At 39.2% G+C, this 23,144-nt stretch overlaps 2 protein-coding genes across 2 annotated transcripts; one reads left to right on the forward strand and one right to left on the reverse strand.

Annotated features, from left to right (window-relative positions):
• Positions 1-7,327: 7,327 nt before the first annotated feature.
• LOC107790684 (uncharacterized) lies at positions 7,328-15,965 on the forward strand. The gene is made up of 2 exons (XM_075223281.1): positions 7,328-9,932; positions 15,726-15,965. Exon 1 carries the CDS (start codon positions 7,595-7,597, stop codon positions 9,890-9,892), a length of 2,298 nt encoding a protein of 765 aa, XP_075079382.1. The 5' UTR covers positions 7,328-7,594; the 3' UTR covers positions 9,893-9,932; positions 15,726-15,965.
• Positions 15,966-16,181: 216 nt separating this feature from the next.
• Positions 16,182-19,060, reverse strand: LOC107790685 (basic leucine zipper 34). Its single transcript, XM_016612637.2, has 5 exons — positions 18,147-19,060; positions 17,676-17,766; positions 17,421-17,547; positions 17,067-17,247; positions 16,182-16,648 (listed from the first exon to the last, which is right to left on the reverse strand). The coding sequence occupies exons 1-4, from the start codon at positions 18,680-18,682 to the stop codon at positions 17,084-17,086; spliced, it is 918 nt and encodes a 305-aa protein (XP_016468123.1). The 5' UTR covers positions 18,683-19,060; the 3' UTR covers positions 16,182-16,648; positions 17,067-17,083.
• Between the last annotated feature and the right edge of the window lie 4,084 nt (positions 19,061-23,144).

Consider the following 23,144-nt stretch of genomic DNA (forward strand, 5'->3'; position numbering starts at 1 on the left):
AGTACTTCTGGCAATATTTTCGGCCATAGCCCTTTGGCGCTTTTAACCTTTTTCTTCATGATGTTCAGTATCGACTTGTAGGAGGACTCTGCTTTTCCGTTGCCCGCAGGGTGGTATGGCGTCGAGAGTATTCTCTTGATATACCACTTCTCAAAAAATTCAATACCTTTTTTCCTGTGAATTAGGGTCCGTTATCACAAATGATTTTTTTGGGGAGGCCTAAATGACATACAATGTTTTTTCATATAAAGGCAATCACTTCCTGTTCACGTATTTGGGCGAATACTCCTGCTTCTACCCACTTAAAGAAATAGTCGGTTAAAACAAAAAAAAATCGTATGTTACCTTGCCCTGCCGGGAGGGGGCCCATGATATCCATTCCCTATTAGATGAACGGCCAAGGGGAAGTGACCAAGTGGAGGTGTTCGCTTACTTGGTGAATCATTAGGGCATACTTTTGGCATCTCGCACTTTTTCACGAAATCCACGGCCTCTTTTTTTATGGTGGGCCAGTAGTACCCTGCCCGTATGAGGCATTTGACCAAAGCTCGATTGCCGGAATGAGCTCCGCAATAGCCTTCGTGGACTTCTTTAAGGATGCGCTGCATCTAATTTGGGCCCAAGCATTTTTCCAAAGTGCTGCCATACGTTCTCTTGTACATATCATTATGAATGACATTGTACCTGGCTACTTGCATTCGCAGTTTCTTGGCCTCTTTTTTATCACTTAGGAGTACACCGTCTTGCAAGTATGTAAAAATATGATTGCGCCAGTCCCAAGTCATGTTTATGGTTCTTAACTCGATTTAGTCTATTGACGAGTTGAGAAGGTGGACCACACTTCTGTCTCCGGTTGCAATGTTTTTGGTGGCTACTACTAATTTGGTGAGGTCATCTACCTCGATATTTTATGCTCGGGGGATCAAGTCAAGTTGACATTCGTTGAACTCGGGTAGCAGCTTGTAGATTTCGGTTTGGTATTTTTGTAACCTTTGTTCATTGATTTGGAAAGTTCCTATGACTTGGTTGACAATGAGTTGAGAATCACAACGTAGTCTTTACTGTTTCGCCGTATTTGAGCGCTAGCCTTAACCCTGCAACTACGGCCTCATACTCGACCTCGTTGTTAGTCATGTTCTGCCACCTTATGGACTGGCGAATCACGTTATCGGTTGGAACTTTGAGTACGAGTCCCAATCCGTACCCTGACGCATTAGACATGCCATCGGTGTACAGGACCCATAGATCATGCATTTAGAGAGAAGTATGGGCGCATTCTTTTTCAACTTTGAGCATTATTTTTGCGTTGAAGTCGACGACAAAGTCAGCAAGCACTTGTGACTTTATCACTGTTCACGGTTAATATGTGATATCGTGCTCGCTCAGTTCTATGACCCATTTGGCCAACCTGCCTGATAGCTCGGGTTTATGCAAAATACTTTTTAGGGGGGAAGTAGTGACAACTGAGATGGGGTGGCACTATAAATATGGTCTAAGCTTTCGTGAAGCTATGACTAAGGCCAAGGGTAGTTTTTCGAGGTGAGGGTATCTCGTCTCAATGTTGACTAGTGTTTTACTAATGTAATAGATGAGAGACTGCGTACCTTTATTTTCTCGGACCAGGACTGCACTCACAGCTACTTCAGATATAGCAAGGTAGACGAGAAGTCACTCCACCGGTTCTGGTTTTGAGAGCAATGGCGGCGACGACAAATACGCCTTTAATTCCTTCAAGGCTTGGACGCACTCAAAAGTCCATTGGAGGCCATTGTCCTTTTTTAGTACGTCAAAGAATTTGTAGCACCTGTTTGATGATCATGAAATGAACCTTAAAAAAAGGCGATGATATAGCCAGTCAACCTCTGAACCTGTTTTTTGGTAGTCAAGTGCTCTGGTATCCCTTCGATGGCTTTGATTTGATTGATGTTGACCTCGATACCTCGTTGTGATACTAGGAAACCTAAAAAATTTCTTGAGGCCACACTGAATGCACATTTTTTGGGGTTTAGTTTTATTCTATATCACCTGAGTATGTTGAAGGTTTCTCTCAGGTGGTCGATGTGATCTTTTTTCCTTTTTGGACTTGACTAGCATGTCGTCTATGTAGACTTTCATTGTTTTGCTGAGTTAGTCTTTGAATATCCTCGTTACTAATCTTTGGTAAGTTGCTCCTATGTTTCTCAGCCCGAAGGGCATGACCCTGTAGCAGTACGTCCCCCAATGAGTGATGGAGGTGGTTTTCTCCTGATTCTCCTCTTCCATGAGGATTTTATTATAACCCGAGTAGGCATCCAAAAAGCTCAGTAGTTCATGTCCAGTCGTTACTTCGATAAGTTGGTCAATATGGGGTAGTGGAAATGAATCATTGCTATGGTCAAGTCTGTGAAATCTACGCACATCCTCTATTTCCCATTTCTTTTTCACCATGACCACGTTGGTGACGAATTGGGGGTATTTCGACTCCCTAATGGAGCCATTTTCCAATAGTTTTCCACCTCTTCGCATACCGCATCATTAATTGCGGAGTTGAACTTGAGTCTAACCTGCCTCACTGGGGGTGGAATGGATCGACGTTCAGCTTGTGCGTGGCGATTTCCTTCGGGATACCTCATTCCTAAAGTTCACAACCGATGTAAGCTTTCTTGTTGTGTTCGTTGTTGTTTAATTGAACGGGGTCGAGGTCTTCTATGGTCGATTTTGCGGCTTCGACCGTATCAGGGCCTTTGGTGACGTTCTCACTATCATCGCATATCGACATACACCCTATTGATTGCTATGCCTCTTTTTCTTTGTCTTTTGTTTGTTGAGTGACTGTGCAGTCTAGAGTGATGCGGTAGAATTCACGGGATGTGTATTTTTCCCCTCGTATATTGAATATTCCCCATGGAGTTTGGAATTTGATGACTTGGTGCCAGCTGGAGGGGATGGCTCTCATGGTATGTATCCATGGTCGCCTTATTATGGCATTGTATGCTGTGTCTTGGTTCATAATATGAAATGTGGTTTCCAAAGCGATGTCATCGTCCAGGAAGGGAAGTGTGATCTTGCCGGATGTTCGCTCAACTGTATTGTTAAAACCCGTTAACGTGATGCAATGCGACACTATTTTATCCTCGAGTTTCATTTGTGAAAATACTCGAGGGTGGATAATACACGTGCCGCTCCCATCGTCTACCATAATACATGTTACGTCGGTATCTAAAATTCGTAAAGTGATAACAAGGGCATCATAGTGAGGGAAATCTAAACCGTTGGTATCTGACTTATCGAAGATGATAATTTCTTCGAGTTTATCATACCGTTTGTGGGTGATTGACCATTTGAGCTTGTGGGTCGTGGTGAACTTCACACTGTGCGGGTCGGCGAGGTTGGTTTCAGAGGTCCTTGATGTTGTTCATGACCTCTGGAAAAGTTGGTCCTTCCCCGGTCGCTCAGTAACTCTTTGAGGTGTCCCTGTTGTAGCATGTTTACGACCTCCTGTCTTAGGGCGATGCAATCCTCGGTTTTGTGCCTTCACTCTTGGTGGAACTCGCATAGGGCGTTCGATTTTCTGGCATGCCGGTCTGACCTCATCTTTTGCAGCCACTTCACCTTTGGTCTGAGCTTCTCCAATACGGAGACTATTTTTATAGGTGACACACAAAAATTGTGAGTGGATAATAAAGGGGACATACCTCTTTCATTCCGGTGAATCCTTGTCCTTGATCTGGGTGGGCCCTTTTCGTGGGGGGAGGAGATGCAACAGTCGCTCTGACATATGGTAGATGGCATTCCCTATTGGATCGCGGAGTTGTGAGGTCCCTTCTGATATCATTACTTCGATCTTTTCTGGATTCAGCCTGTACCAAGGTCAATCGATCAGTTGGTCCATTAAGATCATCCTCGTCTGCTCAGACCTCGACACAATACGCGTTATGTATTCCATCCCAAGTAGTTGGGGTTACTTCATGAACCGACTTAATAACTTTCTTGTTGCCCTTGAACTGTTTATGCTTATCCCGTTTTGAAAGGCTGCGGCCACCATCCCTTCTGATACGTTTGGTAAGGTCATTCTTAATCGGTTGAATCGGGTGAAGATGTCCCTCAATCCTCTCTCGGGGATTGTTTAATAGCAAATATGTCGTTTACAAGGCCTTAGCCTTCTTGGCCCCAACATGGGCTGTTACAAACTTGTCGGCCATTTTTTCTAAAGTTTCAACGGAACATGTAAGCAGTTGTGAATACCATGTCAACACTCCTCCCGTGAGGGTCTCGCCGAATTGTTTCAACAAAATGGAGGATACTTGTTCCTTGGCGAGATTATTGCCTTTCACGACGGTGACGTAATGAGTCACATGGTCTTCGAGGTTGGTTGTGCCATCATATATTTTCAGATAGGGTGGCATTTTAAAGGTTTTTTGTATGGCATATGGAGCGGCATCCTCACTATACAGCTGCTCGACAGACCGACCAGCATCTCTCTTTGGCAAGAGCTTAGGGGCGCCCGGTGTCTTATCGACCCTTTCTTGGTGTTCTCTCATTTGGTCCTGAAGCATTTTGTTCTTGTTTTCCATTTCCTCTATCCTTTTCATAATGGTTGCGAGAGCATTGTCACATGCACTATTAATGACATTGTGAGTAATACCTGTCGTTTGGGGAAGAGGAAATTGGTGAGGCTAATCGTTTGATGGTTGTATAATGCAAGTCCTTGCGTTTTGTGTAGTCGTGTCCCGAGAGAGCTTATGGAGGACGCTAGTTAGCATATCAGTTAACCAAGCCTCGAGGAGCTTTTTTACAGCTGTGGGCATCTCCTCTGCCACGGATGTGGAGGCTCCCTTACCAAGAGATTTTGTGATAATGCAGTGGGGAGGAGGTGGCCCATCTCGCCTAGGGGAGGCATTGGGCGTTATGACTCTGTCTGCTGTTTCACAGCTCTCATTGATGACGTTCATGAGGTTGGTTGAGAGGTCACTTATTATTCTCGTCCTTTCTTCTCCATTACCTATGATATTGTATTTGTACATGCAAAGAAAGGAGATCTTGTTCTTGTTTCTTTTTTTTTTTTATGTTAGTGATCCGCCTTAGTTATATACCTGGTAATCGGGTCGGGCCAGCCCAATGATAGCCTGGTTCGACCCGGATCAGCCCGGTATGCTGGCGGATGGGACGGGTTGGGGAGGGTTGGGGGGAGCCGGACGGGAACGAACATATTTTGGTAACCGCTGCCCCGGAACTTAGTTAGCCCTGTTACCTACTACCGGGTTTTTACCGAGCTACAACCCGGTCCAGCCCGATTACCATTGGAATTCTTTTTTAAAATTTTTTGACCGTTGCCAACGGTCAGATTCAAAAATTACCGTTGTGCAACGGTCATTTTTTGCAAATTTGACCATTTCGACCTACACCCTTAAGAAAATAGCCCCCCACCCCTAATAATTGATAAATTACAATTTTAACCTTTTAAAAACTATAAATAGCCCTACTTCTTCTTTATTTTTCTTCACAATTTTCTCTCTTCTTTTACTCTAATTCTCTCTCAATTCCCTCATGATTATTGAATTGCTTATTGCTCTCAAGTTCTCAATTAATTAATATTTCAAATTTATCAATTATTTACGGTAGCCACTACATTATTACAATTATCAACTGAAATGTGGTTACCATTTTTTGTTAGGTTCAAGTTAAATCATGCCCTGTGCTTCTAGAGTGCACTCACATGTTTGAGAACACTTTGAGATGATAGAAGAAAGTGAAGAAGTTCGCAAAGTTTAGTGCAAGAACTGTGGTCGAGTCTTTAATATTCGTCGAAAGTGGGAGGGCACCGCTGGTTTAAGGAGGCATATCAAGGGTTGTCTTGATTGTCCTCCATCAATTCGTATTTTAAGTTAATTTGAGACAATTTGTGTTCTTTTGAATTTGTTAGACTTATTTAAACTTAATGTGTTAGTGTATTGGACAAGTTAATTTTAAGTATTATTATGCAATGATAATATGAAATGAAAGATTTGAAGTTTGATCTTTACATATTGGTCTTATTATGTAATTTTATGTAGCCACTTAATTTCGATTTTCAAATTATATAATTCAAATTTCAAATTTAAAACTTTAAATTTTAAAGTTAAAAAATTTAATTTTATGCCTTAAAATTCTTATTTTATGATTTAAAAGTTTGCAAACATTTAAGTAATAATTATATTGAATAAGGAAACATAATACACTAAAAATAAAAAAATCTGGTCCGGTCCGAACCCGATAAGCTTGTACCTGGACGGACCCACCAAAATTCGGAATAACCCAGGCCACTACTAGCCCGGAACCTCAGCCCACTTATCAGCCCGGAACAATACCCGGACGGGCTGTTTTTTTCGTGTCCAGCCTGAACCAGCCCGTCCAGTTAACACCTCTAGTTAGTTATAGATTTAGAGAAAACTACAAATTTGACTAGGAAATCCCTACTGACGGCGCCAAATTGTTCGACCAAAAAGTATGACTTTCGGTTAAAACTATTGTACTTATATACTCCCTCCGGTTCATAACAAGTGACCAATTTGCTTTTTCATTTTGGTTCAAAATAAGTGGCAAGTTATGTAATCAAGAAAGAATTCAATTTGTTTTTACAAAATAACCCCTACATACATATCCCTAAAAAGTTTTCTTACTCCTCACATTAAATGTTTAATTAGGGGTAGTTTAGTCATATTAGGTATATTTGTATAGAATTTAGTATTTTCTTAATGGGCGTGCTAAAAGCAAATTGGTCACTTATTATGAACCGGAGGGAGTAATGGGTTAAACGTAGTTAATGATAATATCTCTAAATGTAAGTTCCGAAAATGTAACTAATCATTGAACAAATCTGATGGGAGATTGGCAATAACAAGCATTAAATATTCTAAAAGATATGAGCAATGATGGAGGAGTAACTAACAATAAATAACAATAAATGACATCTAAGTAAATATGAGAAGTATGAATTAGATGATTGTTCCTCCTAATTATGATGAGTGACAGACAAATCCTAAAATGTTCGAACTATTCTTGGATATGATAGAAAAGTGTAGGATAATATGAGCAAGAATCTATATGAAAAGATATGTTTGTACCTTTGCTAGAGGGGTAGAATCTTTCTCAAAAATATGTTCTTATCAAGTCAATATTACATGTCCATTTTCCCTATCTTTTGTCTTCTTTATATATGACATATCCCTTACCCTATTCCAAAAATTAGCCGTTATAACTCTTTCTGCGGACCTCGTCCTCGACCATTGTAGGCATCCCGACCAGGAGTTTCGCCAAATTTCGACCTATACAGTGTGTTAAATACACGCATTCAGTATGTAAGATACTTCCGGTGAAATTGGAGTACATAAAAGGAATTTGCTTATAAGTTGGGGTAAACTATGCCTTAAGCAAAAAGAAATAAATAAAAGGAAAGAAAAACATAACAATATGGTAAAGCAAAGTTTGAGGAACAACTTAGAAGGGAGAACAAGAAGCAGCTCATCCTCTCAAAAATCAAAATGTTCTAACTCAGATCCTTGAAAACCCTTCGTTACTTGCTCCTTCCGAGAGGAAACTCGCTCTTGATAGACGTTCCTTTCCTTAAAAAGACAAAATGTCAGCCTCCTCTAATTCCCCAAATCAAGTAGACCAAACCCTAGATGATTCCTCCAACCCAAATGAACCACACAAAGACGACAACAACAACAACCCAACTTCACAATCTCACTCTCAACCCCAAATCTTGGAACCCCTTAACCCTACAAACCAAGAAAATCCACAAAATCAAGAAACCCCAGAAGTGATTCTTGACGAAAAAGACCAAGAAAACCCTGATCAAAAAATTTCAGGTGCGGCTGATACATTCCCTAATTTCTCTTTAAATGTGGTTTTACCGATTGCTGACTCAATAGAAGTAAGTGTCCCTGACCCTCCACTAATGTCACCCACTACTACTACTACTACCCACAAGCGCATCAAGCGTAAGAAGAGTAAAGCCAGCACTAAGAAGTTACAAGCCATTGAAAAAAGACTTCAAACACTTAAGGAGAACTTAAAGCCTCTTCCTTTTTGCCCTTCCAAGATTCTTGATTTTGCTAGGCATGAGAAGTTACTGAGGCGTTTAGGGTTATGGGATTTTGTACATATAGAATTCGATCGTGATTTAAGGGTTGATTTGATTGCACAGTTAATTGCTACTTATGATTCCAAATTGAGGTATAGTTATGTTAATGATTTTAGAATCTTGGTTAATCGGGCTGATTTAGCCCGGGCACTTAAGCTGCCTGTGAAGAAGGACAGAGGTAGTGTTGATGGTCTGGACTTGGATGCTGATGCATTGTCTGAGGAATCGATAGGTTTTCTTGAGGATTTTGTGTCGATTTGGGTGCTTTTGCATGAAGACACATTTATAATGCCTAATGAGGTCTTGAATTGGATTAAGACTATAAAAGATGGGCACCCTGAGAGAGTGGATTGGGCTGGATTGTTCTGGTTCATGGTTGAGAAGGAATTGATGAAAGGGGACCAATTAGTGGACTGTTATTATGCTGCACATTTGCAGTACTTGATAAAGTCACAGCGTGAGGAGGTATTGTTTGGTGAAGAGCCGGAAAAAATGGAGTTTGAAGTCGCTGTGAAGGAGGAGGATGACTGTGTTAACGAGGACAATGCAAAAGTTGGTAGCTCAAGTGAAGCTCAACAAGAGGATAGAGCTTTAGATGAGGGACTGAATTTTGAGTTGACTTTGGGGCAGGACCTTGGCCAGAAGAAAGAGGGAAAGGATGTGGAGATGATGGATGTTGAGGAACAAAAGGAAGAGGAGGAGGGGGAGGAAGAGAAACATCGGCTTTTTTATGAGAGAACAGATGCAAATGAGCCCTTGTTACAGAAATGTAAGATGCAGGAAGCGGTGTCTTTGGATAATGATGATGAGAAGAAAGAAGACGATGAGTTGGCAGATGATGAGGAGGAGGAGGAGGAAGGAGCGGAGAGGGATGAGGGTGAAGATGGATTTGATGTTATGCCTAGTGATGATACTCTTATTGGGGATGGATTGACAGGAAATCTACTTCAAACGATGGAAACTACACAGATCGCATTTACGTCACAGGGGCAACTTCACGATCAGTCTTCAGTTGAGCTTCTTGCATCTAGAGCTGAGATGCATACAAGTGGTTCATTTTTTGGTAGTGGAAGTAAGAGAGGGATTGAGATTGAGCCTGACCATTCTCTCAATGGCAGCAACAAGAGGTTGAGGAATGAGGGTGCATGGGACCAGAAGCCATTAGATTTTGGTTCATGCATGGAGCAAATGCAGCAGCTAATGATGAGGGCCAGGATGATGTATGAGTCTAAAGAACAGAATGAGGAGCAATTCAACATGAACCAGCAACTTCTGATCAACGAATTGCATAAAAGGGACAGTGTAATTGAACACTTGCATAAGTCTAAATATGAAGAAGTACAAAGGAAAGACGAAGAGATTTGTCGTCTTGAACGGGAGCTTTTTATAATGGGAAATATTTTGGATGGTTACAGGAAGGCATTGAAGGATATGCAGAAGCAGTTCTCCGAGTATAGGCAAAAGTTCCAGCTGCCTGAAGAACCATATTACAAAGATGCTGGTCCTGGAGGTCTAATGTTGAGCGCTGCTGAAATCGAAAAGCTACGCCTCAAGCAAGAGGAAGAAAATCGATCCATTTGTTTGCTTTTGGAACAAAAAGCAAAAGAAGCGGAGGAAGAATATGCTAGTCAGTTTGAGGTTTGTATTGATAAGGTTCAGATGCTGGATAAGAGGTTGATGAACCTTGAAGATACAATGAAGGACCTGAAAAACTTGAGGGCAAAAAGCAAAGTTCCGAAAAGCGAGGATGAAATATCAGAAACTCCCGACTGCCCTCCAAATGAATGATTTGCTCTGCCAAATCTTCAATTCCATGGTTGAAATGCAGGTAAATGCCAACTTATGATAATACCATACTCCCCTGCTCTGCTTTGCGTGATGCGTTATTTCAATCTGTTAATTGCACAAGGTCTTTTTTGCTGCGCTGTTCCCCTGTTCTTTTTATATGTAGGTCTACAATCTACTTTTTGTGTCTTTCCCTCTCCCACAGTTGTTGTAATTTGTATGGTGCACATTATTTCTGTTAGGGTGAAACATTTATTCATTACGCATGTTAGACACTTTTATCTGAAAATTGAGAATATAAAGAAAAGGAGCACCAAACATGTTGGACAATGTATAAGAGCATTGAGAATATGAATATTTAGAAAAATAAATTCACTAATTGCACCAAATACTAAATTAAAAACATTGGGAAATGAAGAAAAATTTCTTATAAATTGCAAATATTAAATTTAAAACATTTTAGAGCACCAAAAGACAACCATTTAGCATGAAATGGTAAAAGCAAAGAAAGGAAGAAAAGGTGAAGACAGGAACTCTGGATACAATAGCAGCGAACCAGTGAGACAATTCAAGTCTGCACTTCGAGTTTGCCGTTATGCGTTCCAAAGGAACACTGGTAATCTGTTTGGCCAGTAGCTTTGTTTATTCTGCTGAGGTCTTAATTTTTGTAGGTATTGGACCTATTTGGTGTTAAAATAATAAAACTCATGTCTGAACCAAGGTACACCCATGCCAAAGTTAAAACAACAACAACAACAACTACCCAGTAAAATCCCACAAAGTGGGGTCTGTGGAGGGTAATGTGTACGCAGACCTTACCCCTACCCGATAGGGTAGAGGGGTTGTTTCCGATAGACCCTCGGCTCAGAAAAGAAAAGACAATTCATTAGTAACTCCACTAGAAACCGTAATAGTAACAGAAGCATAACAACCAAAAGATAAATGACATGCAATAACAGTAACCAGTAACTAAGGCCCGGGGCTAAGATAAACAACAAGGATAGTGTGGATTCAACATAAACTGCAAGCCATCTATGATCAACCCTAATCCAACCCCGCCTCACACCCGGTATGAAGTAAGGAAAGCTCTACTACCCCCTAACCTGCAACCCTAATGCTTGACCTCCAGACCTTCCTATCAAGGGCCATGTCCTCGGAAATCTGCAGTCGTACCATGTCCTGTCTGACCACCTCTCCCCAATACTTCTTAGGCCTCTCTCTACCTCTTCTCGTACCCACCACGGCCAACCGCTCACACCTCCTCACCGAAGCATCAAGGCTTCTACTCCGCACGTGCCCAAACCATCTGAGCCTCGCTTCCCGCATCTTGTCATCCATAGGGGGCACGCCTACCTTCTTCCGAATATCTTCATTCCTAATCTTGTCTATCCTAGTGTGCCCGCACATCCACCTCAGCATCATCATCTCTGCTACCTTCATCCTCTGGATATGGGAGTTCTTAACCGGCCAACACTCTGCCCCATACAACATGGCCGGTTTAACCACAGCTCTATAAAACTTACCTTTGAGTATCAGTGGCACTTTCTTGTCACACAAGACTCCAGATGCAAGCCTCCATTTCATCCAGCCCGCCCCTATACGGTGAGTGACGTCCTCGTCGATCTCTCCGTCCCTTTGGATCATCGACCCAAGATACTTGAAGCTATCTCTCTTGGGGATGACCTGTGATCCAAGCCTCACGTCCCTGCCTACTTCTCTCGACTCAGCGCTAAACTTGCACTCCAGGTACTCTGTCTTAGACCTGCTCAATTTGAAACCCTTAGACTCGAGGGTCTGTCTCCAAACCTCCAATCTCTCGTTAACACCGACCCTCGTCTCATCAAATAGAACTATGTCATCAACAAATAACATACACCATGGCATATCCCCTTGAATATGGTTTGTCAATGCATCCTTGACCAAGGCAAATAAGAACGGGCTAAGCGCAGAACTTTGGTGTAATCCCATAACAACCGGGAAATACTACGAGTCGCCTCCCACAGTCCTAACCTTAGTCTTAGCTCCATCATACTTGTCCTTGATCGCTCTTATGTAGGCTACCGGCACGCCCTTTGCCTCAAGACATCTCTAGAGCACCTCCTTAGAGACCTTGTCATACGCTTTCTCCAAGTCAATAAACACCATGTGCAGATCCTTCTTCTTATCCCTGTACTATTCCATCAACCTCCTAATAAGGTGGATAGCTTCCGTAGTGGAGCGACCCGGCATGAACCCAAACTGATTGTCGGATATAGACGCCGTCTTCCTCACCCTCACCTCCATCACCCTCTCCTAGACTTTCATGGTATGACCAAGTAACTCGATACCCCTATAATTGTTACAACACTGGATATCACCGTTGTTCTTGTACAACGGTACCACTGCACTCGACCTCCACTCCTTCGACATCCTCTTCGTCCTAAAAATAACATTGAACAGCCCAGCCACTCCAATCCTGCTCTACCCACACACTTCCAAAACTCAACCGGAATTTCATCTGGCCCGGTCGCTCTACCCCTACTCATCTTACTCAAAGCCCCCACGACCTCCTCCACCTTAATGCGCCTGCAATAACTAAAATCTCAGAGACTCTCCGAATGCCCCAAGTCCCCTAGCGCTATATCCCGGTCCCCCACCTCGTTTAGAAGACCATAGAAGTACGTCTGTCATCTCTGCTTAATCTGGGACTCTCCCATCAATACTCTACCATCCTCGTCTTTGATGCACCTTACTTGGTCCAGATCCCGAGCCTTCCTCTCCCTCGCTTTAGCCAGCCGAAACAACTTCCTGTCCCCGCCTTTCTCCCCCAATTCCTCGTATAGGCGGCCAAACGCATTCTTAGCCTCCTTCCTTGCCACCTTGTACCTCTCTCTATTCGCTCTTCTCTCCTCCTCGCTTGTGCTCCTTGCCAACTTCGCGTATGCTACCTTCTTCGCCTCCACTTTACCTTGTACTACGTAATTCCACCACCAGTCGCCTTGGTGCTTCCCAGAAAAACCCTTCAATATCCCTAGCACCTCTCTTGCCGCATCCCTCACATAGTTTGCCGTCGTTGACCACATAGTGCTCGCGTCTCCACTGCTCCTCCAAGCTCCCATAGTGGATAACCTCCCATGCCAAAGTTAGAAGACACCCTAAAAATAAAAAATGCAAGAAAGTGTGTCGGTGGAGCCTCCTGCACATATCTGTCTGGTTTTTTTATCTGAAACCAATATGCAGCATCTACATTTTAGTGTCTGTGCTTCATATATCTGAAGCTCACTCAGAAGCTCGGCACCCTAAGTAGTGCTCCGATCCAAGGAGCTATTTATGCATTACCCTTACAAGTTATAGGAGTTACAGTGGTTATTTACCTTTACGTACTTCCCCATCTTTGATTTCTACTGAGAAAGAATCTTTTTCTCTACAGTGAGTGCGTGAAATGTTCATGAACAAATCTATGTAAAAGACTTGGAAAACAGATATTTCAGAATTAAATATTGAGTTCTGGTTAAAGAGGAGAAGGTTTGAATAGATTATGGTATTATTAGTAAAAGATACAAGTGGTAAAACATCTCTTCAAGAGCTAAAATGGTAGAATATATAGTCGAACATAGATCAAGTTGAAGATTAACCTATAAGGAAGCAAGAGTTTTAATAGTTTCAGGTGGAGATGATTCCTATTAAGTATAGGGGTCCAATTGTTGTTGGACATGCAAAGACAGAAAGTAGGTCATTGTGGATGGAAATTGCTACAAATGAAGTTCTTCTACGCTTTTGCATGAGTCATAAATTGATTTGTTGGGTTTTTGCTCTACTGTTGTTTACTTAATTCTTCAATTGACTGCTTTGTAAGTGTTTGTAGGTTACTTCATTCTACTAAGCCGTTCCTACCATCTTTACAATCTCAAACCTTAACTTTGCTCTTTATTTCTGTGAATGTGCATTTCTTCATCGCAGAATTTTTAAATCTTCTGCGTTAATCTTTACTCTCATGTCGCCTTCTCTTGGAACTTTTACTGTAAAACATTCAAAATTTGATCATTGCTGTTTCTTCCCCTTTGTCCCAACTGAATCTTCACATTTCCTTTTTTATGGATATTACAGTTTACCTATTAATTTATAATTTATATACATATATGTGGGTTTTGCTAACCTACTACATGAAGGTAGTAGGTTAGCATTGTACCCACTTTTGGATTTCCTTAAATGTCCTAGTATCATATTAAACAAGAATCATAGCAGGGGCAATTTTGTCTTTCAAAATAATAAGTCTCCAAATTATACGAGGTGTTTCAGTGATAAAAATTCTAATAAGTTTCCGTATATTATCATGAAAAATCAAAATTTATATATTATACTTGCAAACCTTGGTGAGTTAATACCCTCAAACCCGCCTAAACTATACAATATTTGTCAGTTTCCTACCTAAACTATTGCATGTCCCCGAAAACCCCCTGAACTATATCCCCTTCATAATAAAACCCTATCCGTCTCATTCTTACTAGTGCGTGTGATACACTCTCTAAATAATTTTTAAAACCTGCCATGTGGTAATCCACGTGGAAAAACAGGCTTAATTAATATATGTTAATCTAATTATGTGAAAAAATAAAAAAGGGGATTTTATTGCACATTCTGTCATTTACTCCTCTCAAAGTATGACCTCTTTGCTCTGATAAGAAAAATTCTCTCATCGAAGATGAGAGACACCTTCTCTAAGTAGCGTTTCTCTTCATTAATCACGGTTTTTACCATCGATTTCTCTATCTGTTATTGCTGCTATTAGAAATCAGAATTAAATCTAGGGTTTTGTGATTGTTTGTTGAGATTTGTGATTTTTGTCACTAAATAAAGATAAGTGCTACTTTGGATTTGTCTGAAAAATAAGAAGAAAAAAAAGGACAAAGGGATTTTAGGATGGGGCTCGAGGAGAGTAAGGGGATTGAAGAAGGGGAAGGCTTTGATGGTATGAGAAATAGTGTTAGAATTGCAGAAGAAAGATCGTGGGTAGTGACACGGTACCATTGTGTTTTGTTCAAAAAGGTTTATGCCTTTTCCTTTTTGTTGAAGATTTTGTGCTCCTTTCAAATAAATTTGGTAAGAATGAAGGATGGATAAAACGAGAAAGATAAGAAATAAACTCAATAATAACAAGAGAGAGAATTTCAAATGGATTAAGATGAAGAAATGGAGAAGAAAGGTGAAAAAAATGAGAAGGTGTAATATAAAGAAAAAGAGGAGAAAATATAAGTTTTTAAAAAAAGGGGGCTAATTAGGTGTTAGTTGCTGTCAGGTGGGCCCATTTTAATGGTTATTGTCACTATTCACGCGCTCTTAGGCGATTTATTTCACACAATATGCCATATAAGCAACCGGGGGGGGGGGGGGTTGTTATTATTAGGGGGATATAGTTCAGGGGGTTTTCGGGGACAGGCTATCGTTTAGGTAGGAAACTGACAAATATTGTATAGTTTAGACGGATTTGAGGGTATTAACTCAACCTTGATAATAACAGCAGCGTGGGACATATCTTTAAACCCATAGATGTGCTTGCTTATGGTTATAGTTCAGACTAGAAACTGGTATGTACCATAATGGGTATATAATGTAGCATTTTCAGTGGAAATATTTGCTAATTGTTCGTGACACACAAAGCAAAATCTTGCGGACTTTTGCTTTTTCACGAGAAAGATCATCAACCTTTCTGCGTTGTCCGCATACTTTGAATAGGCATTTTCAGATGTTTTCTTGTATGTGCTGGTTATCTGTGTGTCTACTAGAGTTTAATCTTACATGCAGCTCTTTCGCAGATGTTCGACCTACAGTTGACAAGTTGCTCTTATGTTGCTTGCAGGGTGGTGATTTTGCAAGTATTTTGAAGAAACCTTGAGTTAGCCCATGCTGATCTCTAAAACTATTATTTTGGGGCCTTGTTAGTAATGCTTTAGAGTTTCTAGTACTTGAGTTCTGACAGTAGGTATTGATGAATGTAGTATTGTGATTGCTATTGCATAGGGGTATAACTTGGTTCTATGTATTAGGTTTTGGATTTACAATAGTATATATAATGGTACTGACTAAGAATATTGGCTTCTCCCCTTCTCACTGACTTTTCCTCTCTTATTAGTTCCATTAGTGATTGCATTTGTGTCCTTAGTCCTCGACTCTTCTAATTGCTTCAACCCCCCCCCCCCCCCAAAACCCAAAATAATGATTTTGCTAACTCGTCTAACAAGAATTGAAGTGCACTGTAAATAACCCAAAATATTATTTAAAATTTCTTAATCAGTTAAACATTCTGAAATGTAAATAGGAAAAAAGGAAGTATTTACATTTATCAATGTTATTGCTCTCTTTGAGAGAGAATACATAGTAGCAAAAGATAAAAAGAATAATAAACCACTCACAACAAAAGACACTGAAAAAAAGAGCGTGCCATAAACTGACATCAAACAGCTACCTTTCAAGAACTCCACTTGCCCCTTCCAACTATAAAATATTTGAAGGTAGTTGAAGAAATTAAATAAAGGAAATTAATGATTGACAAATAGAAATAAATATTAATAATAATAATAACAATAATAACACACCCATCCCTAAGCAGAAAAACAAACTAACTTCTTATGGTCCCCTAAATTTGAGAGTTCACTGCATGAATTCAAGTGACCTTATCTTTGTCCCCTCCATAATAAGAAACTTTCTTTGTGGGTCCAATCACCACATGAATCTGCTTAGTGCTTCTCCTTGGGCTACAATCTTTTTTTAATTTTTCTTTTCCTGCATAAAAAAGAGGAACTTTTACGCAAGTTATTTATTTTTTAGTCGGTATACATAAACTATAATGAGAATATATGATTATATATATAATATACATAAATTATATATATAGTATATACCGCGATTATTTCTAGTTTATGCGATTAGATGAACAATTGTTATTATAGCTCATCAAATTGCCTTTAATTAATTAATTAGTCACTACTATAAAAAAAAAGTCTTTCTTTTTCATGGAAATTATTATTTCTCAATAAGGAAGAGTCATTTGTACAATTATTTCACATATTAAGATCCATCATTTATTGGTACCTATCTTCCTAAGTTCCTTTTATTACTACCATTATTATGACATTATTATTTGTTAGTACTATCTACTTCTTTTTTCTTAATATTTTATTCAACTCCGACTAAAACGTACCTAGCTGAAGGATCAGATCAGTTGACGAGCTGTTCTTTCTGCTCAGAAGCATTTGCATCTGCAGCTGCTGGTTGTGATTTTGATTGGGTTGTTGGTATTTCATCTTCCATCTTCTTTAGGTTTTGTTGATAATATATTTGCCTCAGCCTTTCTATTTCTCGCTTCAACGCTTCTTGATGAGCTATAACAACAAAAATAACTACGTCTCAGTTCCATAACAAGTTAACGTTCAACTACGTCCTCATAGAATAAAAGCTATGTTAAGACATTGTTCGACTAATTGACTTTAAGAGGAATTAAATTAACGAATTAATGAATAATTTAATAGAAGAGTAAAAAAGAAGTTAAATTTACCATCTTTAAAAATTTTATCTTGGGCAAGAGCTGCGATTCTTTGCTTGAGGACACTATTGTCAACATTTAGGACCAGACGTTGGTGGTCCAGAAATGCAACCCTTGGTGACAATACAGAAACTTCAGCCTTCACAATATCAGGAAGAAAAAATAAATAAGATTGACTTTTATAAATAATCTAAATCTCCAAATTAATAAAGCATATTTTAATGCTAATAGAAAAAAAAAATTAAAACTGGGAATCATTTTGTATACCTGAAGTGTTGTAACACTACGTTCTAGTTCAGATATGTACTGTAATTTCCTCACCCGTGACCTTTGTGCTGATTGTCTGTTTGCCAAGATCCTACATAACCACCAATAATTGGAAAAAAAAGAGAAGAATATATATTTGTCAATCACTGTTAATTAGCAATAATTATCAACAACCAATTTCCACTAATTTTTAATCAATAATCAACAACTATTATATAATTTCACAGTTTTCAAGACATTGTAGTATACTTTTACTATATAAACTCAGAAATTTATGTTCCGAGAATTGATTTTTATACTACTAGAATTGTATAGTCTCTGGATGCGGAGACATTGTTTAAAGATAATGCTAGGTATAAAAGATGAGCTGAACGAGAACAGAAATTCATCCAGTCTATATGTATGAGAATTAACATAATGAGAAAACATTAAAATGTGACGATGAATTATTGAATAAAACTTTTTTCTTACCTTTTAATTCTCTTAGGATCGACAATTTTTTCACTAGAATTATTATCAGCAGTTGCATGCTGATCAGAAGCAGTTTGTTCATCTGATTTGCATGAACTTTCAACTTCTTCAGGTTCAGTCTTAAGCTGCTGCTGCTGTTGTTGCTGTTGCATTTCTTGGTCATCAGTGGAGATTATTGTACTCATCTTCTTTTCTTCATTAATGCTGTTATTGTCCGAAGGCGACGAAGGGTTGGCAATATCATCGTTAAACATTGACATGAGTTGTTCATCGTCAAATCTTTCAAATTCTGAACCAGTTGTTTTTCCTGGAGTTGATAGCCTTCGGCATTCTTCAACCATTGGAGCTTCAAGAAAAGCTATTGAATCACTAATAGATCTCCGATGTGAACCTCGTTTCGTCGACGAGAAATCGAGGAATTCGTCTACCCATGAAGGGTTGTGAATGGCTGTAGTTGTGGTGTCTATTTTTTGATGATGTGAAAAATCAGGCCAATTTGGTGTCATGTTTGGTACTCTAGGAGGTAAATGTGCCATTGGAAAAGAATTGTGAAAGAATGAAGTAAAAAAGAGGAAAACCAAACTAGAAATGAGAATTGAAAGTGTGATTTATATAGTGAAGTGAATAACAAAACATGGAATGTTTAGGAAAAGAACATGAACACAAGGACATGAAGTGATGATTATCAACATCATCAAATACTTACATTATATTGAACAACTTTGGTTGGTATTGTATTGTATGATTTAAAATGAATCTAGTTATCTTAACTTTCTGTGCAATGATCAGGGATCTTGGTGTGTGTGGGGGGGGGGGGGGGTAGGGTCACATGGGGAAGAATGGGACAGCTATCTACAGCTGGTAGAGAGGTTGAGTCTCGACGGTATTACTGGAAAGTAGCAGTAGTTTAATGTAGAGGAATCAGAAACCACGTGCCCTTGGAAAAAAGCTTCTTATATTAGATTACTATGAACTCCCAAAAAAAAAAAAAAATAGCCATTATACTTTCTCTTCTTTTATTTGTTTTGGATATGGTTAGGAATTTAAAAAGGAAATTTAACAGAAAGTCGACCCAATTGGTTGGTATTCACACCAATCCATCGTATGAACTTATTATTTCCTCTGTGTCAATTTAGATCACACACTTTTCTTATTAATCTGTTTAAAAAAGAATGACATATTTATACAATTGGAAATATTTCAACTGTAAACTCTTCATTTTACCTATTTTTCCTTTATGAGAAGCTTTTATAATCGCACAAATGTCAAATCACACAAAACTTTTATCCCTGCTTTTAACACCACAAGTTACAAAAGTTTTCTCTCTTTTTTTTTCCTTCAATTTCGTGCCAAGTCAAACTACCCATCTAAATTGAAGCGGACAGAGTGCTGTATCCACTTCAAAAACTGAGACATGTCTAATGTAGTCAACCTAGCTCACCCTTGTGCTCAATTGGCTAGTCTTTGTCTTACGACTTTTCCTACTTCAAGTTGCTCCTCAAGCCTTAACTGTAATATCTTGTAGCAGCATGATTTGAATTATGATCTCTTAACTATTCAGTATCATGCAAATACCAATACATTACAACTACTCACGTATAATTTTGCATGGACAAAGGATTACGGGTGGCAAAATCAGTCCAAATAAAAAAAATGGTCGTCCAACCTGCTCAAGTCAATTCAACAAGTCCACGTAAGATCCGAGGAAGGGTTGCACCTTAAGTTGTATAATATAAGCAGTGGCGTAGCCACCTTATTCAAAGGGGTATCAACTAACACCCCTTCGTCCGAAAAATTACACTATGTGTAGTTTCATTTTTATTTTATATGTATATATTACTATTTGTTAACCCCCCCTATACTTCTTCGTGTGTTTACTTTTTTATATTTTGACACTAGCTCCTTAGTAAAAATTCTGGCTCCTGCACTGAATATAGACAACTAACTTACCGTAATACAAGTATCAATGGTTTGATTCCATGGCTCAAACTCATGACCTATATGTCACACGGAAATAATTTTATCACTGCTTTAAGATTCCCTTCATGGACCGGTTAGTGATCTGCCTATTTATTAACTCAGTCATTTTAATCGGCTTAAATTCTTCATTTGAAACAAAAAAATGAAATGAACGGAGGAGGAGGAAAGAACATTCCGCTGTCCTGTTAGTACAAGTAGACTCTCGTACACGTGCTAATGAACACTGTCGATGAATCCGAAACCTAAATAATGATTTTTGGGACTCAAAATACTTTTATACAATTAAAAAAAAAAATACCTTTCTTACTAAAATGCAGTATAAGTTTAACAGAAATTTAGCCGTTAAAAAAAGTGTAATATAATACTTCATTTTAGTAAAGCACAGTATTATACTGCATTTTCCTATTAAATTATAAAGTCTCCTTCTCCCCACGATAGAAATCTTCTGGCTTCAATTAAAAAAAAACCACCCCTTTCCGGCAGTCCCCCTCCCCCCTCCCCCATTTAAAAAAAAAATTCGATTGGGTCCCACTAGTCACACAGAAAGTGAAGAGTGTAGGTCCTGCATACAACCCAAGCCTTCGATTGTTGTGGTTTTCTTGTTTCGGGCTCAAAATTTCAAATTTTCGATATTTCTAAAAACACAAATCGAGGTATTCCGATTTAGTTTATGTCGAATCTCGTATAATTATGCATATTTGTTTTCTTGAATGTGTTTCCACGTTGATTTGTGTTTTGTTTGCGATTAAATTTGTATGTTATTTTTACCCGGATTAAATTATTAGTGTTTAAAAAAAATAGCTAAAAGTTGAGAAATAATTTTTATTGTTAATAAAAATATTCATAAATTTCTTTTACTGTTTTATATGTAATATCGTGAATGTTATGTTCATACATTTGTTGTTTTTATTTAGTTTTAGATTATTTATTTGCTTAAAATATTGGATTTTAGCGTAGTAAAATATAGAGCCTTTTAATGTAATAAAATATAGAGTCTTTTAGCATAGTAAAATATAGAGCATTTTAGCGTAGAGTCTCTGTAGTTTAAGTATCTACTAACTACAAACTCTATCCAATTACACTTTACAAAAATTAATTATTTAATTTATAAAATAAACACACGGAACTAATAAATTAATATATGTTGTCAAATTAAATATCGAGCGTGGAACTCATAGATATATACCCTGTCCAATTAAAAATTAATTATTTAATTTATAAAACTAAATTTTTTTAAAAAATATTGAAATTGACAAACATAACAATTCATGATAGCTTGGTGCTACTGGGCCTCAAATATCGAGCCTGGAACCCATAGATATATAATGTGTCCAGTTAAATAATTAAATATTAATTATTATAACACAAACAAAATTGTAAAAATATTAAAATTGATACACATAAGAATTCATGATAGCTTGGTGCTACTGGGCCTTAAAATATAAAGCCTGGAACCCATAGATATATACTGTATCCAGTTAAATAATTAAATATTAATTATTATAACACTAACAAAATTAAAAAAATATTGAAATTGACACACATAAGAATTCAGGATAGCTTGGTGCTACTGGGCCTCAAATATCGAACCTGGAACTCATAAATATATAATGTGTCCCGTTAAATAATTAAATATTAATTATTATAACACAAACACATAATTAATATTGTTTAATTTACAGTAGACGACATGGACGTGCCGCATGTGCATCCTGGACCAGCCTCGGATTAGATATTAGTGTTACAGGGCGACCATAGGTCTGCCTACGTATGGGAGGGACAGCTGGTGGATCAGACTCTCCGCGCCAGGATACAGGACGACTTGTGGGACTTTTTGAGTGAGAGAGTTTTCCATCCCCGCGTAGTCTATCGCCTGCGTGATACGAGCTTCTATAGGATTTTTGAGATTGGGCGGCTGTGGCTCGACTGGTCTCTAATCACGGCGTTGATAGAGCAGTGGCGACCGGAGACGCACACTATTCACCTGCCCATTGGCGAGGCCACCATCATGCTTCAGGATGTTCAAGTTTTATATGGGCCGCGTGCTGATGGACTGGCTGTTGCACTGCCTCAGTATATGAGATCTATGATGCGTGCCCAGTATTTGGATTTGCTGTAGCAATTTACTGGTTTCAGGCCACAGGGTGAGGCTGCAGCTAGAGGGGGCAGTCGCATTTCTATGACAGCTATCAAACAACATTTGGAGGTATTGCACCCTGAAATCACCAGCAAGACAGATGATCTCCATATTCACCGGTACACGAGGTTGGCGCTACTCCTTCTTTTTGGGGGTGTCTTGTTTCCGAACACTTCGGAAAATCTATTGAGTATGCGATTTCTACATCATCTTCAGTAGCTAGATGAGTTACCCCAGTACAGCTGGGGTGTTGCTGTTCTCGCTTACCTATACAGGAGTATGTATCGGGCTAGCATGGGCACCCAGAGTGACATATGTGGCTTTCTGCCGCTTCTATAGGTGACAACATATTCGAATAATCTGTGCATTACTTCCAATTCTATATAGTCAAAATGACTCTTAAATTTTACGTCAACCTTGTATCTTAGGTTTGGGCCTGGGAGCGGTTCCTACCGTTGCAGCTACCTCTACCACCATTACCTCCGGATGTAGCACCTCCATTTCTCCCTCTAGCTAGGAGGTGGGTTCTCCAGCGTGGGAACTACCAAGGCATTGATGCTCATCATAATCTCCCCCTTGTCAGGGATGTGTTGGATATGCTGGAGGCCGCACAGGTAAATATATACCTAAACATACTTGTTATAAATTCACTTGTGTTGCGCATACTCACTTTTATGTTATTATTTGATAGTTCATTTGGATGTCATACAGCGACGAGTTGATAGCTGGCCTGCCCGATTATTGCCCGGTCGACCGACAGCTTTGGAGCACTTCCATCCCGCTGATGTACCTTGATGTTGTGGAGCATCATGCCACAGAGCGGGTACTTCGCTAGTTTGACCGTCCGCAGACTATACCGAGGGAGCCTGCATGGGTGGCTA

The sequence above is a fragment of the Nicotiana tabacum genome, chromosome 10 (genome assembly GCF_000715075.1).
Source record: "Nicotiana tabacum cultivar K326 chromosome 10, ASM71507v2, whole genome shotgun sequence".
Lineage (NCBI taxonomy): Eukaryota > Viridiplantae > Streptophyta > Magnoliopsida > Solanales > Solanaceae > Nicotiana > Nicotiana tabacum.

What these genes read in the sequence shown, in the direction of transcription:
- LOC107790684 (XM_075223281.1), top strand. Translation starts at nt 7,595, where the DNA reads ATGTCAGCCTCCTCTAATTCCCCAAATCAAGTAGACCAAACCCTAGAT.
- LOC107790685 (XM_016612637.2), bottom strand. Translation starts at nt 18,682, where the DNA reads ATGGCACATTTACCTCCTAGAGTACCAAACATGACACCAAATTGGCCT. An exon ending in GTAGTGTTACAACACTTCAG is followed by an intron (nt 17,548 to 17,675) that starts GTATACAAAATG and finishes GATATTGTGAAG; the next exon opens with GCTGAAGTTTCTGTATTGTC. An exon ending in AGATAAAATTTTTAAAGATG is followed by an intron (nt 17,248 to 17,420) that starts GTAAATTTAACT and finishes TTGTTGTTATAG; the next exon opens with CTCATCAAGAAGCGTTGAAG.